Here is a 19879-nt window from a genome sequence, read left to right on the forward strand (position 1 = left end):
ACCTACATAATTATTTCTTAGCATAATACCATACGCACACTCTCACCAAAAACATACCATTACCAAATAAAGGTAGTATTGTCTTTCTAAATATTTTCAGAAGTTTTCAATCTTGCATTCTCAGTCATATTAAATTACATAAATATTAATAATATTAAATACATTTAATATAAATAATATTAAATTACATAAAAAACTATTTGTTAAACTACCCCACATTCTTATATCTAAAATAGATAAACAAAAATCTTACCTGGTCTTTCCACTTTGATAACTTCAGCCCCTAGATCTCCTAAAATCATCGTGGCAAAGGGCCCTGCAAGCACCCTGTAACATTAAAAAAGATTGTTTTCTTAGTTTTTCCTATCAGAATATTTGCATCTAGACAGACTGTTCCAAATTACAGACAAAACACAAACCTTGTTAAATCAAGAATTTTCACAGCATCCAATGGCTTTACATTACTAGCACCTGACAAGAAAGAGAAAACAGTTACTTACTCCTGAATTATTTTTTTTGTAAGATGTTTCTCATTGGTAGCCTAAAACACTGTTTTTATGACACTCTCCCATCACCCTCCCCAAATAAAGGATAATAAAGCTTTCTGCACAGGTAGGTTATCAGGAGTATGTTAAGTTAGTAAATCCTTTCAAAGTTGGAAAATGTTATGGTTAGCATTGCAGAACCTATTCTAAACACCTAGCAATTCTACAATAAAGCTACTTTTTAGAGATATTTTTGTATGTTCCTTCCATAAACACTCATATAGCTTTTAAAGACTAATCTGAAGAAAGATCCAATAAAAGCATAGCAAGCAACATCAGAACGACACAAACTAAAACTAATGGGTAGCAGACCCACGCGAAGCATAGTATCCTCACAAAGTGTTTTGATCTGTGTAGACCTATGCACTTGCATCACACACACACACAAAAAAAAAAAAGAGTATCTGCATTTCAAAACAGAGGTTACAAAACTGAAGACAGAATACATGAACTGAGGAAATACTCATTCTATCTTTAACTTTCAATGGCAGTCGCATATGCAAGATACTAAGAAATCACAATGCTTTCCTCCTTTCCCTCACCCTTTCCAACATGAACAGCTCTAAGAAACCACAGCAGCGGCAGTAAGCGTCACAGACAGAGCAAGCAATCTCATAGTCTAGACCACAGGTTTACCAACTCTCTCTTTGGTGACCTTGGGTTATCTTCTGCTAACACAGTGTCTTTAATTGCAGGCTGGGGATGCAAACACTTCACAACCCCATGTGGATGGTAATTTCATCACTATTTGGAAAGTGGTCTCATACCACACAAAAAAAAAACCAAACCACCACAACAAAAAAAAGCACCTAGCCAATAACACCACAAAGATTACACAATACTAACCCATGGTAAGCATATCTTTTTGGTGTTTGTCCAGGTAAGATAAAGATGTAAAACATGGGGAAAAAACACTACAAAAAAAACCAAGTAATTCAAGCACAGACCTCCTTACAGAACACGAAGGAGAAAAGAACCACAGTCCCTCAAAGCATGCAGGGCAGTGTGGTGTGTCTCCTGAGTAATGCAACATTGAATGCCTGTGTCACCTGCTCCACACTCCCTCCATCAGACCTGAGCAACCCTTCAGTCACCCCCGTAACTCTCCCTCCTACCTTACTGTATATATGGTAAGAAGGAGATGGATATAGAGAGATATACATAATAAAAAAGCTACAGAGATATGAAGCAGCATTAGGAATTCAAGACTTCTGCTAAAACGTTTTCATTCACCATACTGCTCTCAGTGAGAACACTTGCATCCCATTCTTCATCTTCAAAACATTTTCCTCAATTATTACCAATCACTCCAGAGGGATATGATCTTAACATGTTTTGGTTTTTAATATGATATGCAGACCAAACAGCATGTTGAAAACAAGCTCATCTAGGACTGCCCATCTATTTCGCACACTTCAAAGCCTTTGGGAAAACTCAGGCTGCCACCTCTCTTCAATGCTGCGCACCTCAGTGAAAGTTCCAAGAAAATACTTGTGCTTGTGCCACGTAAACACCACAGATCCTCCAGCGTAACCTCAATTTTATCAAGTTGGCTCTAGTTGAGCAAACACTTAAGCGTATGCTTGTCTGTTAAGGAACTGAGTGCACCACTTGCTTCATGATGGCATTACTCTGCATTTACAGAAAAGAGGTAAACAACAGCTTTACTGAAGAGCACAGCTCCCTAAAAAAAAAAAATATATCATTTTAGTTAACAAAAAGGGTCCATCTTCCTCTATTCTTTCCACACCTTTTAAAGCTCCACTCTCCCACTCAATAGCTCACTTATTCTCCTCCTGAGCCAGCATTTAGTGTTACTTATATTTCTTACAGACACACTACCAGAACAGCAAGTTTTCAGAGCCAACAGGTTCTCTGCCTGGGCTGAGTTGCAGGAATCCATAAAGATATTTCTCAAAGAAGCCTATAAAGTGTTAAGATTAGTCTGTAAATATGCATTTAAGCATAACTAAGACTGATGAATCCTTACTAATTATTATATCGCTCACATTATGGTAACATCTAAGACTCCATTCAGGGATTGGGACTCTTCTATAGTTGGAACAGAACAGGGGAGTACAGTTGTTGTTTCAGAGACAAACAGACCATTGTGAATTTTCTTTTAAAGTTGGTAAATAACATTGATGTCCACAATGATGAAGAAACACGAGAAAAAGGAGAGATCAAAACCTTGTGTTTGAAAAGCTGAGAAAAAAAAATAGACCTGTTAGCCTCTTCAAACCAGAAGAGCCCAGATATTCAGAAAAGAAAATATATAGGACCTAGACTTGCATTCAAGCAAGACGCTAATTTGCTGAAACAATTACAATAGAAAGCCTTCTGACTATCAGAGAAACAGCAGTTTGGGTACACTGATCCTGAGTACCAGAGCACTACCAACCCCTTATTGCAGGAACAAAAAGAAACAAAACCACACCACAAACAGAAGAGATCAGAGTTGATCAGTATTGACCAAAGCGTCTCCTGTTGTGGTGGTGGTTTGGTTTTTTCCCCTCACTAGCCTCCTATCAGGCACATACCCAAAGTTAAACTTTTCCCACAGAGTGTTTTTTGTTGGAATTCTGGCTCAATAGTCTAAATTCTCTAAAATGTGAACTTACATTTTTCTCTTGTATTTTTGCTTTTAATTATTCCAGTAATTTGATGATTGAAAGAAAAATCCACTCTCTCAGCTTTAACTATATCCTATTTCTAAACTCTTTATTCCCACGATGCTTGAATTTACTGTAAATTAGACAGTCATATGTATCTTTTATAAATAACTTTGATGAAGAATAGATCAACTGACTCTCAATATGATTTAAACTCTTTAGTTAAGCTCAGAAGGTTGTCCCAAGGTTGGTACAACATAACAATATGAGTAAGCAACCAAAAGAGAGATCCATCTATAGAACAGAAATTAATTTGCATGTCATATTCCCCCGAAAAAGCTTTCCTTCACACTTGTAAGTGACAGAAGAGGGCACTAAGAAGAGAGCTTATTAGTACATTTAATATTCTGGCACCAATGCAAATTAACAGTAAATAGATTCTGTTCCAATTACATCCAGTTCCGGAGGACATCACTCCTTAAGTCTATTGTCTCTACTTTGATTGCACAATCAATATTTTTTTAATTTATACATGCAGCAAGTTACCATCAGATCCATCACTACCATGGATTAATTCACTATCGATAGGTACACTCCAAGCAGGGATGCACTTGGTATGTTCGTCTTGGGAAACAGATCTCCAAACTTCCTCCTATTCTAGCGCAATCAACACAACTGGTAATATTTTTCTATGTTTTTAAGTGAGAAATCTGAAAGCCAGAGGAAAATTACTTCGTTGCAGCTCGGTTTTATTTTTCTTCGTTAAACAAACAAACAAACAACTGCATTAAGTCACGAGTCTTGTAACCTTTGAAAAAATCAGCCCTAGAACTGGACAGCAGGCACTTCAGCCTCCCCCCGCTCCCCATTAGCCGAAGCTGCCCGCAGAGCTAACCCGCTCCCTGCCACACGCCAAGCGGGGCTGCCAGCAGCGCGGCGCGGCCGCCGTGCAAAGTCCAGCTGCAGTTCCCCTCGGCAAAGCCCCGCAGCCCGGCAGGGAGCGGAGCAGCGGACCGAGCCCACGCAAGCGGCCGCGTCTGCCCCAAGCGCGGCGGCGAGGCGACCCCGGCTCGCCGCCCCACGACCTCGATCTCGCCCTGGCGCCACAGGCCCCGCGGTGCCGGGGAAGGCAGGGCCAGGGCCGGCAGCGAGCTCAGCACCTGGCCACCGGCACGCTGCAGCCCCGTCCTCCTCCTCACAGCAGGCCACGGGGCGGACCGCGGCGCTGCGAGGCAGCGGCGGCAGCTGACCTCCCTCAGGTCTTCATCGTCCCTCCCGCCACCCCAGCGAAACGGCTGCGACCCCTGCCCGGGCCGCTCGCGCGCCTGCGGCACCGCCGCAGAGCCCCGGCGGGACTTGCGCGGGCAGAGGGGCCCGACGAGGCGAGGGAGGGAAGGGGAGGCTGAGGAGGAGGAGAGGGGCGCGGCGCGGCTACCTGCCGGGGGAGCGCCTTCGCCCCGCGCCCCGCCGCCGTTCCTAGGGGAGGCGGAGGCGCCGCTCAGGGCGCCGGGGCGGCGCGGCGAGGCGCTGCCGCTAGCAGCTGCGGGGCGAGGGCTCCTCCACAGCCCGCCGCCACAGAGGCGGCTCCTTCTTCCCAGCCCGGCGCGCAGCATCTCCGCGCGCCGCCGCCCGCGACTCGAAGCAACGCCGAGCGCCCCGCCGAGCGCCGCGAAAAGGTGCGCGCTTCGCCACACCGCGCAGGCGCCGCTCCCCACCGCCCCTTCCCTCCTCCCGCGCCCGGGTGGAGTGCCAAATTGTTCCCGGCTTGGGGCGGTGCGCAGGCGCGGGGCGTGGCCTGCCCGCCGGCGCCGTCCCCGGTTTTTCCCGCCGCGAGCTCTGGGGCTGCCGTCGGTCGGCGTGGTCCTCCCTCCGCGGCGGCTACTTCTCCTAGGAAGTAGTCCCCGTTGAAAGGGTGCCTGTTTTTCTTAGCGTGCAGGACGCAGGCGGCTGGACTTCGTAAGCAGGGAGGTGTCCTGCAGGTGTTGCGGCAGTAATTCCAGTTCCTGTATGGAAACCTCGCTATCTGTACAAAATAGACTTCGGGGTTTTTCGCTGCGACATCTAATTCCTGGACAAACCAAATGGTTGACAGCTAGAAACTTGTACTGCCAGTTCGGTGTACGGACTGCGACATAAAACGTTGCCAAGATGGAATAAAAGTAAAACACATCCCCACAACGGCTTCCCGCACTGACAAGGTAGGCGGTTGCACCGGTTGCCATTAAATCCTCTCGCTAGCACGAGGCAGATCCTGTATCTCAGTTTGGCTTCACTGAAGGTGCAATGCTTGCTTACACTGTGCGCTATATGTTCAGGTGTATATAGCAATGGAAGGGTCAGCTTGAAATGACCTTTAAGCAATTCTTCCTTGAGCTAAGTGCTTTCAGACTATTTTTAGTTTGTGTTAGGACAGAGTGGAAGGCTTGTAACAGGAACACCGTGATGTCTTCTTCCTCTGTGATAGGATAAAAGAGCCTGCACAGAGGTTCACTATTTCCTTGTGAGAAATAGGCTGTGAGGATAAGACAACAGCTGCATCTCAAGAATAGCTGAAACTTCCGACTGCTTGAAAATGAGCATTACGAATAGCACAGGCTTAAGAAGCACTGCACGTCAGACGGCCTGAATGGTGAGGAGGAACGTAGAGAAAATCTTCTGCATGGCAGGTTTGTTGAGCGGACATGCTATGTGTAATAAAAAGCATGACACGGATGCTTAAAAACCTAGAAGCAATTAGCATTCATCAACAAGAAGAAATTCATCAGCAAAACTATCCCACTATAACTCACCATGTGTGTAACAGTACCTACTTCTAATTTGTTTGGTGTGAAAAGGGTTTAAATTAAATGAAGCTGTCCTTTTCTGGAATAAGACTGATCAGACAAATTGATACTTGCATTGATAAACTGTCTTGTGTAGACATGGCATTCCTTGTGTGCATAATAATAATAGACAGAAAATCGGTCTTCTAGAGAAGATAAAACAGTAAAGGATTACTCTCCATTTTAGAATTGCAAGGATATTGCCCCAGTTTTCACAGGGAGATTGTAAAACAGAGTGGAGAGCTGAGTTCACTGAGAATATAAAGTTGGTTATCGCCATTGCAAAAAAAAAAAAAAAAAAGCAAACAAACCAACAACAAAAAAACAACCAAACAAACAACTCTTTAAAGCCAACGAAAAGCAAGACTGGTATACAAACTATAGAAATACAGTGCTTATTTTATTGGCTAACTTTTGTTCACTGCTGTTCTGAAAGCCCTTTTTAACTTTCTCACTTTGCAATATCCCAAAACCAAGTAGCTTTGTTGCACCGGTGGAAATAAAATTAAAAAAAAAAAAATCTTTACTATTTTTTACTGAGGTGTTGAGGATTTGCATTAACATAGCTGAGAACAGAGCAGGAATGCTAATAAATAACATTGCTAAATTGAGTTTACGTTACACAATATGAGCTTCTCCTCCAAAAGACCATTTTCCCATGAGTTTGTATACGTAGGTCTCATTGCCTGAGCTACCACTCTGCTGAAGAATTGCCGACAGTTCAAACTGATTGTATTGGGTTTGTGTGGCAAGGTTTTGGTAGTGGGGGGTTACAGGGGTGGCTTCTGTGAGAAGCTGCTGGAAGCTTCCCTTGTGCCCGACAGAGCCAATACCAGCCGGCTCCAAGACAGACCCGCCGCCGGCCAAGGCCGAGCCCATCAGCGATAGTGGTAGCGCCTCTGGAATAACAGATTTAAGAAGGGAAAAAAAAGTTGCTGCGAAACTGCAGCCGGAGAGAGGACTGAGAACATGTGAGAGAAACAGCCCTGCAGACACCCAGGTCTGAAGAAGGAGGGGGAGGAGATGCTTCATGTGCCAGAGCAGAGATTCCCCTGCAGCCCGTGGTGAAGACCATGGTGAGGCAGGCTGTCCCCCTGTAGCCCATGGAGGTCCACGGTGGAGCAGATCTCCACCTGCAGCCCATGGAGGACCCCACACCGGAACAGGTGGGTTCCCGAAGGAGGCTGTGACCCTGTGGGAAGCCCGCGCTGGAGCAGGCTCCTGGCAGGACCTGCAGACCCATGGAGAGAGGAGCCCACGCTGGAGCAGGTTTTCTGGCAGGACTTGTGACGCCACGGGGGACCCACGCTGGAGCAGCCTGTGCCTGAAGGACTGCAGCCCATGAGAAAGACCCATGCTGGAGAAGTTTGTGGAGGACTGTCTCCCATGGGAGGGACCCCATGCTGGAGAAGTTTGTGGATGACTGTCTCCCATGGGAGGGACCCCACGCTGGAGCAGGGGAAGAGTGTGATGAGTCCTGCCCCTGAAGAGGATGAAGTGGCAGAGACGTGTGATGAACTGATCATAACCTGCATTCCCCATCCCCCTGTGCTGCTGGGGAGGTTGGTAGAGAATTCAGGAGTGTCCTGGTTTCAGCTGGGATAGAGTTAACTGCCTTCCTAGTAGCTGGTACAGTCCTATGTTTTGAGTTCAGTATGCGAAGAATGTTGATAACACTGATGTTTTCAGTTGTTGCTCAGTAGTGTTTAGACTAAAGTCAAGGATTTTTCAGCTTCTCATCCCCAGCCAGCGAGAAAGCTGGAGGGGCACAAGAAGTTGGCACAGGACACAGCCAGGGCACCTGACCCAAACTGGCCAACGGTGTATTCCATACCATGTGGCATCCCGTCTAGTTTAGGAACTGGGGGGAGTGGGGGCGGGGAATCGCCGCTCGGGGACTGGCTGGGTGTCTGTCAGTGGGTGGTGAGCAATTGCACTGGGCATGATTTATACATTGCAATGCTTGTATTACTACTCTTGTCATTTTATTAGTGTTATCATTATCATTATTAGTTTCTTCTTTTCTGTTCTATTAAACCGTTCTTATCTCAACCCATGGGTTTTACTTCTTTTCCCGATTTTCTCCCCCATCCCACTGGATGGGGGGGGGGGAGTGAGTGAGCGGCTGCGTGGTGCTTAGTTGCTGGCTGGGGTTAAACCACGACAAGGAGTGAAGCTGTGCCTGGGAAGAAGGGAGAGGTGGGGGGAAGGTGTTTTAAGATTTGGGTTTATTTCTCATTACCCTACTCTGGTTTGATTGGCAATAAAGTAATTTTCCCCAAGCTGAGTGTGTTTTGCCCGTGACGGTAATTGGTTGAGTGATCTCTCCCTGTCCTTATCTCGACCCACGAAACTTTGTTGTGTTTTCTCTCCCCTGTCCAGTTGAGGAGGGGGAGCGGTGGAGCGGCTTTGGTGGGGACCTGGCATCCAGCCAGGGTCAACCCACCACACTGATTTTAAAAAAAACTTTCCGTTAAGGTACTCTTTAAATATGTCACTGTATGTGTTTTCAATTGGGACTGCTGTAACGTATGCAGTATTTGCAGGCTCATCTATTAAAAGGCTACGCAAGAAAGGAGTACAAATAAGCATATCTGAAGTGCCGTGAAATGCGAGGCAAATACTTGCTTTGCTTTACAACAGTTGATTTTGTTGATTTTTATCTACTGTCGTACCGTGGGCATTCACTTACAACTAGACGGAGTTCACAAATACCGGGTTTTATCACTACGCCTCATCATCCGAGTTAACAGGCACAGCTGCTACACAGCTTCTAAGGCCCTCTTACTTCAGATGGCTCCTCCTCAGCTTGAAAATGCACAGAATTCCTCAGGGTCAGCGTGACAAATCGCTGTCCAAGGCTGACGAGCCGGCCAGCCGCTCTCCCGCCCTCCCGCTTCCAGGCGGGCACCGGGACGCAAGGGGTCCGCGGAGGTGGGAGCCGCCCCCCGGGCTCGGCCCGCTCCTCACCGGCCGCAGCGCCCCGCCCCTGGCGGCGGCCGAGCCCACCCCAGCCGGGGCGGGCTGGAGGCCGCGGGGGCGGGGCGCGGCCCCGGCCCCGGGCGAGCGCGGCCCCGGCCCCGGGCGGGTGTCGCTCGCCTCGCCTTCCCCGGCCCCGGAACGTTTGGAGCCCGGAACCTTCCGGCCGCCCGGCGGGGAAAAAGGGGGGGGGGGGGCGGGGAGGAGAAAGCCGCCAGAAGTGACGTCGCCCCGCCGAGGCGCCTGCCGGGGGACGCCGTTGCGCAGGTTTTATTCCTCGCCGCCGTCGCCTCGCCGGCTCGGGCCATGTACCGGCAGAGCTTCCGCCCCCCGACGCCTCCGTACGCGGGCGGCGGCTTCCGGAGCCCTCCCTCCGGCGGGGGCCCCGTGCCACCCTCCCCGCGGGGCTACGGGAGCCCCCACCACACGCCGCCCTACGGCCACCGGCCTGGGCCTTACGGCAGCGGCCACTCGCCCCGAGGCCACGGTTTCCACGGCGGCGGCGGGCGGTTCGGGAGCCCGTCGCCGGGGGGGCAGACCCCGCGCAGGCCGCAGAGCGTCAGCCCCCGGTACCCGGCTCCCTACGGCGGCAAATCCCCGGCTGGAGCTGCCCTGCACCCGCAGCAGCACAAGCGCTCGCCCGGGGGCTTCCAGAGGCACTACCAGGTATGGGGCAGGGCGGTAAGGGAGAGAGGCCTGCGCCTCCGCACAGCGAGGCGGGGGCGGGAGGGCGGGAAGGAGGGAGGGCGGGAGTTGCTGCTGCTGCTACGCGGGGGCCCTCAGCCCGCAGGGGAGAGCACGCCGAGGCTTGTGAGGAGGCGCAGCATCCGTCCCCTCCGCCAGGATTTTGAGGGGAGAGCGAGACTTGCACCGCACTGGGCAACATCTGACTTTCCCACCGGTAGAGAGAGTGGAGAGACCCCAGCTCAGGGAGCTGTGTGATCAGGAAAGGGAGGAGGGCCCCAGGCCTGGCTGAGGCCTGTTGTGAAGACACAAGGACTCGCAAGAGTGGAGCTTTCTTCCTTTTCATATTCTGGCGTGTGGAGGTAGAGAGAAAATTAAGCACCACCCCAGACCGCAGCAAACACCTCTTTTGCTTGTATGTACCTCCCTTTGATCAGTTTTCTTGAACACAGTGGTGAAGTGCTGTGTGCTTCTACTTTGCCTGTCTCATCTTGCATCATGGAAGCTGCCCTATCCACATGCAGAGCTTTCTGGGACACGAGTAGAGAAAAGGAGTGCTCTATTAAAGAGAGTTAAGCTGAAGCTCCTTGAAGCAGAAATGAGAGCATCTGTTGGGATAACAAGAGTATTACTTTTAAAGTCTTTGCATTGCACTGAAAACTTCAGTTTATAGTAGTAGTTTTCCTGAGAGCTATCGACAACAGGTTCTGTGAGTTATGCTTTTTTCACATGGTTTAGTTGGGGCCTGTGAGAGGCAATGCAGATAGGGATGACAGTTCTTGAGGTGATGCCAACTTTATGTACATAGCTGGCTTTATGCAATATTAGAGAAACCTTAAAAGCATAACAAATGACACATGCGGTACAGACAACAATAAAATTTTCAGGTGCTCTTCCTGACACTTTAAGGATTAGAGTGTAATAATGAAGTCAAATCTTAATAGAGATTAGTAAAATCTTAATGTGCCCACACTGCATAGTCACATTTCCATTCAAAAATAGTCTTTGGTTACTTTTTTTATGATGCAGATAACTATCTTACAGGAATCTCATAGTTGGTGGAAGGGGACCATTATGAACTTTATACATTTTCTTCAACACACCAGCAAAGGCTTTCCTAGTGTGGAAGCCTACAGATTGCTTAACCTCTGTACCTGTTGAAAAGGCAACGGATGTGGGGTTTCTGCTGCAGATTCTGGAGGGACGGTTTATGTCACTGATGTCTGATTTCCCTTCAGAAGACCACTCTTTGGATATTCAATTAAGTGTTTCTTAAAAGTCTGCCTTAAATTAACTGAGCAGAAGAATGCAGGAATCCTTTTGCCTCAAGTTTTAGTCAGAAGTGTTTCATGTCAGGACCTGTGGGCAGGAACAGTCTCACAGGCTCCATTCTTGGTGTTAAGTAAGAAACCTGACATAAAGAAGGTACAAGTTTGAATCCAGTCTCAGATTGTCACAACATTTTCCCTTCTCCTCTTTCCTTCTGTAGACCTTGTGAGTAGTTTAGGAGCATTTACCTGATGGTGATGCTTTCTAAGACTAGAAAGACACTGTATGTCTGTAGCTTTGCCTAGGACTAAAGTAATATGTATGTGTGTACTTTTCAGTGTATACACATGGGTTTGTTTTGCCTGGGAGGGCAGTAGAGGCGATCACGGAGGGAGGAAGTCTCCTAAACCGTGAGTCCCCATTTTCTTCGATGGGGGCAGCAAGAATCTCGGTCCATGAGGCCATGAATAGAGTCAGGTAGAGGAATTTTTTGCATTTTCTAAGGATCAAATTTCTTTTGAGGTATATGTGGATTGTTCCCCTCTCTTCTGTAGATGCTATTGTTAAGAGAACTACAGTGCTTTTTAAATTTATGATGTTACTGTCTGTCACCTTTGGGATGAAAGTCATAAGTGACCCTTTAAAATCTCATCAGGAAATCCAAAAGACAGTTTATATTTACTTTAGTGTTCTATTAATGTCATGTCATTTGTATTCTGTGCTTATTTTGTGCTTGCAGACTTTCATTTTTTTAAATTAACAGAAAACTTAAAGAAAAACATAGTAAGCTGGATTTTTCCGAAATGGCTGACTTAGCCTATATGTGGCCAATACTTTATGGAGGTTTCTGTTTTTTCCATAGAGATGCATTTGCTTTTCATGTTATGAAAACAAGTTTGTTGTATTTTTTTAATATCTCTTCTTAGAATTCACTTAGCGGTAGTGTTTCCCTTTCTACACTCAGCAGGAGTTAGTGAACTAGCTAGTAGCTGTAGCTAGTTAGTGGTGATGGGTTGAAAATTATTACAGAAAGTAAAAAAAAAATCTTTTGAAATGGTAGTCATGATTTTTGTGTTTCTGTGCATCTGCCAGCAGCTAAAATTACATCAGTTGAAGGAAGCTGTTAAGGGGAGTAACTGTCCCCATTTTCAAGGCAGTATTACCATATTCAGTAACATGTTAATGAATAGCACCAAAAGATTTTTTTTTTTCCCCCCCTACTGTAGAGAGAGATTTGTTATCTGGGGAAAAAAGTATTGAGAATAGATTGACTGTTTCTTTAGGGAAAGTTCCCTGAGAAAAGTGTCACTGCTGTTGACACCAGTGACAGTAAAATATAAAGTTTTTTGTAAGGTATCTTTGGCACCAAACAGTTTCACTTGCACAGAATCATTTCACTTGCACAGGTCGGGCTATTTTCCTTTTCCACAGGCCTATAATATGAATAATAACATTTTGATTTTTTTCTTCTAAGAAAAATACAGAGGGGGGAAAAAACCTATAATGACTAGTATTCTAAATTTAAAAAAAATAACCACATGCTTAAATTTAACACTTATTGAAGGCCATCAATCTTGTATTACATAATAATAAATTTCCTAGATTTCACACATGCTAAAATGTCAGTGTTAAGTGATAGCCTGCATTATACTGTAGTGAAATTTAGTATTATAAAATAAATCCATCCAAAAGAGCCTTACCATTGAATTATTTTGTTCTGTCACTGGATACTGCGGATCGTTATGTCCATTCAGCTTTCTTTTGAGTTCTGCAGATTTGACATAAACAAACTCCACACTCAGACTGTTTTACAGTGTCAAAGTTACAGGGTCCCCGTTAAACATGGTGTTTTAAAGAGTTAATTTTTTTTATTTTGAAGATGGAATGCACTGTGTACTACTGAGTTACTACTAAATGTGAGTGCTTAACATAAATGTCACTTTTGCTAGTGCATGTTGACTTGCTCTAGGAAACTCCGCGGCCTTAGGAAGTTTTTTACATGTATTCTGAGGTGATTCTCTGACCTTACCCTCATGGTTTTGATACCATAAAGTAGTTATCTACCTTTTAGTAATTTTTCTGGTTTGAGATCATCATCTTAGCTACATAACCTAATTGTACGACGATGAATCATTAGAAACAAGTGCCCCATAAATAAGACATGGCTGTTCCCACGTTTGGTTGTGTATCCATTATCATCAAGCTTTAGGAGTTCTAGAATAGTACTTACTGGGACCACACAAGCAGGTTCCTGCCACAGCACATTTTCAGAAAAAGGTTCACACGGTTTCAGTGGAATCTGTTCTTCTGGCTAAGCATAGGGGCCTTCACTATATGGCACGATTTCTCAGTTTTACCCAGAAATTGTTTCATACTGTCTATTTACATAGATTCTGTAAGGTTTATTAGTCAAATTCAAATACCATCACTGCTGGCCCAAAAAGTCAGGTGAGTGGGGAAAGCAGCCCATGATCGGTGCTTTTTTCCTCCTTTACAAAGTCAGAGGCTGGTAATTAGCCGCAAGGAGTCCTGTTCTTCTAGTCATACAGAATGCATCAGGCATAGTTTGGAGCCTAACTGTTGTGTACATGTAGTATAGCTTGTTTAACTTCGGTTAAAACAAATTAATTTAAACTAACACAGCTTTATATAAAACCTTACTTTTTAGGGGAGTGAATCTGAGGGAAAGAACAATAGATGCTAACAGCAGTAAATGGTTATAGTGATTTCCTTTATGTCATAGCTCTCTAAGTTGCAGACTTGTAGCAGGTTTGCAGAAGCCATTGTTGTGATCCTTGATCTTTAAAAAAAAAATCAAATATCAAAAGCTCCATGCAAAAGGTTTTTTCTTTTGCGCCATATCTACTTAATCACTGATTATCATCCAGATTGTATATCAGATAAAGTCATCTGTTCTCAAATTTCACAGAACACTAGTTTGCTTAAAACAGGGTGTTTTTCCCAGTAAGTTCTTTGGGTCATTTATAGCTTTTTGTGTTATACAATGCTGTGTTGAATCTGTAAGTACTTAATATCTGACTTCTGCTCTTGTAAACATTATCAGCTCATTCTCAGCCTCTAACTCCCTGTTTAGTTGTTCAGCTTTTGAGTTAGACATGTTGTTGACTCAGGCAGCTTACGAAAAATAGTGTGAGGAGCTTTTCTGTAGTTATATGCCAGAGCGACATAAACAAGTATTTTGGAGAAGACTGGGTTTTTTTCTTAACCTGGTAAATCATCACTCATAATTAAAAGTATAATAAAGTTAATATTTTCTGAGGAAGATGCAAGTGAGGAGTAGTAATTATCATTAATAATCGGCTTCAAAGCTCTGCTACATTAGAAGGAAACTTTTTTTTTTGTTTGAATTAGTCTATTAAATGTTTCTTTACCTGATGGTTTTCTTCCAAAGGGATCACCCAGGACATCTACTCCATTTGGTACAGCGCATGGCAGAGAGAAAAGAGTGTCTAATGATGTGGAAAACTATTACAGACCTTCAATGCTTGAGGACCCATGGGCTGGCCTAGAGCCAGTTTCTGTTACAGACATAAACCAACAATACAGCAGTGAGCAAACAACATATACTGGTAAAAAAGGGAGGTATTTCAGCTAACACTTTTAAAGGCTAAATAACTCCATCTTGTCAGGAAAACTTTGGGACAAAATCTTTACACTTACACAAGATGAACAATAATCAAGACCTTAGATAATGCTTTTATTTGATCACACGTCCACCCTTTTATCCTACTTTTTTTTTAATTGCATTGGATATTTTTATGTATGGGAGGGAAAAGGAGTGGTAGGAAAACTTAGATTTCTGGCTACGTGGAAGTGCCTACCAGCTTTGAAGAACAAAGTGTTCTTTAATCACCAGCGACTGATTTGTGACTGTTAAAACAGGTTTCCATATATTTACCTCTTCCATGCCAGATTGTTAGCCTTTTATTGTAAACTCCTTTAGGAAATGGTATTTTTTTATGTTTCAACATTTTTAGAATGAAGTACCTTGGAAATAAAATAAAGTTTTGTAAATCCTTGTTTTGTAATGTATAAAGATTATTTTAGGACTTTTGTTAAGGTGTACACATTAACACAAATAGTACTAGTGAAATTAGGTGACTTCTGTAAATGTGCTTGTATGCTGTAGTTAAGCTCTGATTTTGTGCATAGTATTTTTTGTTAATTGTAGTGTAACATGAAGTTGAGACGTGACTTTCAGCCATCTCAGGAAACCAATGTATTGTCTTTGGAAAGTTTAATTTGTTGAACCAGCTCTTGAGTCATAACCATAATTCTGTAATCATTTGCTTTTGTATTTTAAAAAAAAATATTTGGAACAAAATTAGACATTTCTGGATTATAGTAACAAGTCTGTTCAGTGGCAATTTAAGTCTAAGGAGCACATACAACATAAAGATTAAATAAATGCAAATGTACTTTCTGGATCTACCTGTTAGAATAGCATAGAATGAATGAGTTTGTTATACAGTTGACATTAGTACATGCATAGCATCTTTTTTTTCATCTGTACAAGATTTTTCAGAATTTTTTAAGATTATTTTTTATTTTTACCTATGGCAGGCATCTTTGTCCAGAGAAGTCTTGTTTTGTGTGTGTGCATGCTATATTTTTATACAGAAGAGGAAAACAATGAAGTTTTTTTAGAGCTTGTCTATATGTAGAAGATCCATTCTTAAATCCAGTAGTGAATATTGTAATATAGCGTAAGAAAGACATAGTTCCAGCTGCAGGCATGCTCTTAACATGCCATGTTAAATCTGCAGTAGATATCTAAATTTTTGTTGAACATAACATTATTTGTTTGTTGATCTTAGTTTTTAAGCAGTAGGTAGAGGGTGAAAACTTAGTTAAAAATAAATAAAAGCATTAGTTCTGTTTTTAAAACATATGTTTTAAGCTTCTTGCATACTTTACAGAAAACATATTTTTGTAGTCCTGAAGCATGGTTAGGTAGAAAAGCACAGGGAATCACATTAGTCTGTTCAGTAACTTGTCTTTTGCTGAGGTAGAATAGTCCTGTATACTGCTTTATCTGTTTAGCATAAAATATCTTGGGTTAATACCGCCTTCAGGAGTAACATCAAACTGGAAGGAGGGTTAACATGTTGAAATGTGCTAGCTGAGTCTCTTGCGCTTCTATGACCATAATCTAAAGTTTGTCACTTGTGTCTTCCCCCATTGACCTTACTGTTTTAGTATTATATCCAAAAAGGCTGCTCAGAGAACTGAGAACATAATGCCTGCTTGATACCAAGAACGTTTAAATCTTCATCCCAGAATCAAAACTGTGCCTTAAATGGCAGCTATCAGTATTGTTATCTGTAATGCGTACCAGCAAAACTGGATGACTTGACAAGTTGTAGATAGTATTTAGAATTTATAAATCAATTAATCAATGTCATTGTGAAAAGTGAAGTATGAAGTTTTCTTTCCTCTTTTTTTTTAACCTTGTCAGGTGCTGTAAAGCTCACAAAAAAAGTTGCAGGGTGCTTAACTGAGTCAGCTTTTTTGTTACTAATATTTCCTTTGTAACTCAATGCAGTTTACTTTTTGTAATTTTTGGTGATCTTGGGGAAGCAGATACGATTTTATTTAAGAGACTAAAGCTATGACATGTCCCCAGTTAGACATGAGAAGAAACTGGGTTTGGAAAGGATAAAGGAAAGGAAAAGGATTCATGACAGAAGAGAGACTGTTAGAGGTGGGACTGCTTATACAGTAGCCAGTATCGGCTGCCCTTGCACATTGCAAAGATGCATTTTTCCACTTGGGCTTTGCATTTGACCCAGGGATCAAAGCCAGCCTCCTCTGGTAATAACTGTTAACTCCTGGAACCGGGTGTCAGCCATCAATGAAGGTAAATGTTCCAGAAAGAGAATTGAGGAAATAATCTTGAAGCATTGTTTAATTAATACAGGCCTTCCACAATGCCATCTGTTAAGCTGCTGCTCCAGCGCACTTCAGGATATGACCCAACAATTATAAGTACATCATACTGCTAAAGACTCCAATAATTTGGTCAAGAATCAGCAAAGAATTAAAATGTAGATGTAATAAACTTAGTAACCTCATCATACTGTACCAAAAACTTAAGAATGATTCACCTTTCTGGCTCCTAGGAGAAATTCTGCAATTACAGTAACATTTCAAAATGTCATTGTTGAATAGCTGTAAAATGCATGAACACATGTTCAGAACTATAAATATAATGTACTTAAAGCCAATTTAAGCTTTGCCTTTTTTGCTATGATATCCAGGAAGCTTATGCACTTACTTCCTCACTGATTTTTTTTCTTCCTTTTTCCCATATGGCAAACATTCTTTATCCCCACATGTTTCTAATGGAGATAGGATATATCATTTCCTCATTTGTTAATGAAGCCACTTCATAGTAACAGTATGGCTCTGGAAATAGCATTTGATGATAAAAAGTACAGCACAAATACATCCTTTCTTCATGAGCCCATGAAACAAAATAGTGCCCGTGTCTTGTAAATGAAGGGATTCTTCTGTAACGAACACACTAAGAATATGGGCATTGTTCTTCAACAGACTTCTTAGATTTTAAGGTAAGTCATTTAGCTCCTTTTTCAGAAGTTTGGATTGATGTACTACTTTTCCATTCAATTTGTTTCCATTGTGTTTGTCCGTCAAGTCCGTCTGACCTTCTATTCAGTTGTTGTAAAGGAGTTGTATAACTCATGACTAACTCTCTCCTAGCAAAAATTTAATTTCATTTGTTCCCATTTGCTACTGTGTTTAACAGTGAACTGCATTGCTACTATATTGTGCTTATATCACAGTAAGGTAACTTAAATCAGCCGAGCACAATTCTGTGTAATGGCAACACACCGGGTACCCCAAGTTGTGTACTGTAATTCTTCAAAGATAGTTCAGGTTTGGGTTTTCGCTGCAACTTTATAATATGGAATATTCATTCTTCTCTGGCACTTTGTACACACTATTTTACATTGAAATTGTAAAAACAATTTAGAATGTTAAAATTTCAGTTAAAACAGGATTTAAAAAATTCATATCAAGTTAATCCTCTTTAGAATTAGCAGTAAGGCATTGCGATGTAGCGTTTTTCTAATGTCAAATCTGGGAACACTTTGCAGGGGAAATGCTTCTGGTCAACAGAATGGATAACTGCTTTTGCAGTCAGGTTGTTTTTCTTTTCCTGTTCAGGATATCTTTATGTGCTCTTCACTTTCATATAAATGTGGGGAGGGGAGCATTTGAAACATGCATTATATGAAAAGTCTATAAGTAGCTCTTCAGCTCCCTTTTAAAGAAAAGTTTTTGTAGTCTGGGTTTCAAGTTGTGCTTCTGAGTAATCTCACTGATGTCAGAGGATTTACTCATGCAACCAAGATATGTAAGTATCTAACTTTACAGTTTGAAAATTGTATCATCCATTTGTCTGTCAGTGCTTTTTACCAACTCTGCAATAAACTGTTCTGTTTAGCAGTTGCTCTGAATTCAAATTCATACATGTGCTTTTATATATGAGCCAAGTCTTCCTTGCAATTAATTAAACTTGGTTTTACAACATTTTCCTTAATTCTCAAGAGTAAAGACTTTGTTCTCCTTTCCCTAAATCTTGGCACTTTGCATTCCTCCCATCTTCCTTGAACTAGGTGAGAAAAGGGAGGTTTGCCTACACTGATTGATGAAGAATCATGTAATGATTTACATCTCTTAGGCTTTCAGAAGCTTGTGTACCAGTTGACACAGGTAACTAGATAAACTTTTTTATCATTTGAGATAGCTCAAACAACTTCTTACATGACAAGAAAGGAAAGAAATCACCAAGTTGTGTTAATGCTTAACAGTAGTATAGTTCCAGCATTCAGTCATTAGTTCACAATCAAACTTTTTGCCTACAGTAACTTTTCACTAGGCACAGATTGAATCAGTTACATTTTTGGCCTATTTTCACAAAAATATGTGCTTTGCTGACTTAAAGAACACTTTCTCAACCTGGACTTCTGTATCTACCTTTACAAAATTACTAGTTCTTGACCGTTAGACCTCAAATCTAGGCCTTCCCTTTAAAACTTTTTAGATCTGGCTAAAAGAGTTTTATCTCATCCTCATTACTTCCTTGATGACAGTAGGAGACCTTTGACTACTGGGCTAGAAACAGTTGGGCAGATGCTTGGTGCTAGAACAGGGTAATCAAACTACCCCTCCTCCTAGAGGTTACCCCTAGTTTTTTGACATTTCACTGTAGTGGGGCCCAGGCAATGCTTTGACCCAAATAGTCATCCATTTTGTTTCAGCAGCTCTATGTGCATTGCAGCAGCATTTTAAGTGGTATCAGTGGTTTACTTAGTGTACATCCTGGATTTTAAATTTTACTAGTGTTGCAAATTCTAATTTTTATTTTAACTCCTAAAACTGTTGCACAGTCTCTTCTGCAGTAAAATCACAGGTGAATTCTACTGCCCTTTGTTCACTGATCTGTGGCTGTTGCACATTCCTTTTCTGAACTAGAATTGTAAACATTTATGTACAAGAAAGTAACTTCTGTGGCTAGAAGGGGTCATACCAGTACAGTTTCAGAGTGAAATTTTTAATACTGCTGACACTACTGCTATTAAAATAAGAGCTTCTCTGTCCCCCTTTAAAAGGGCAAAAATGAAGCAAAAAATAACTTGAGATGCTGAGCTGGAAACTGTGGTCTGCACAATATGAGATGGACTACATGACTAGGGACATCATTAAAATTCAGCATAACCTGTATTAGCCCCTTTCCAGATGGCAGTTAGGTTCTTAACAGAGATGAAAAAATACCATCCCACTCCCTAATAAAACAGAAAAAGGTATTTCTCAAGAATTACCTTTGTGGTAGGTTGACCCTGGCTGGAGGCCAGGTGCCCACCAAAGCTGTTCTATCACTCCCCCTCCTCAGCTGAACAGGGGAGAGAAAAAAATATAA

At 42.8% G+C, this 19879-nt stretch overlaps 2 protein-coding genes across 16 annotated transcripts in view; one reads left to right on the forward strand and one right to left on the reverse strand.

Annotated features, from left to right (window-relative positions):
* SUGCT (succinyl-CoA:glutarate-CoA transferase) overlaps positions 1-4882 on the reverse strand; it is a 339720-nt gene extending 334838 nt beyond the window's left edge. For 3 of the 15 annotated variants that reach the window (XM_069812467.1, XM_069812380.1, XM_069769553.1), the window contains exons 1-3: positions 4593-4878; positions 420-471; positions 254-327 (exon numbers count right to left, since the gene is read on the reverse strand). In XM_069812467.1, the coding sequence (XP_069668568.1) occupies positions 254-327; positions 420-471; positions 4593-4770 (304 nt within the window). In that variant the 5' untranslated portion in view covers positions 4771-4878. Of the gene's footprint in view, positions 1-253; positions 328-419; positions 472-4592 lie in introns of all 15 variants that reach the window. The other 12 variants (XM_069812431.1, XM_069812420.1, XM_069812442.1 and 9 more) reach the window with 8 other exon arrangements.
* Positions 4883-9132: 4250 nt separating this feature from the next.
* Positions 9133-17969, forward strand: MPLKIP (M-phase specific PLK1 interacting protein). Its single transcript, XM_069769583.1, has 2 exons — positions 9133-9624; positions 14324-17969. The coding sequence occupies exons 1-2, from the start codon at positions 9265-9267 to the stop codon at positions 14525-14527; spliced, it is 564 nt and encodes a 187-aa protein (XP_069625684.1). The 5' UTR covers positions 9133-9264; the 3' UTR covers positions 14528-17969.
* Positions 17970-19879: the final 1910 nt, after the last annotated feature.

This window comes from Haliaeetus albicilla, chromosome 2 (genome assembly GCF_947461875.1).
Source record: "Haliaeetus albicilla chromosome 2, bHalAlb1.1, whole genome shotgun sequence".
Lineage (NCBI taxonomy): Eukaryota > Metazoa > Chordata > Aves > Accipitriformes > Accipitridae > Haliaeetus > Haliaeetus albicilla.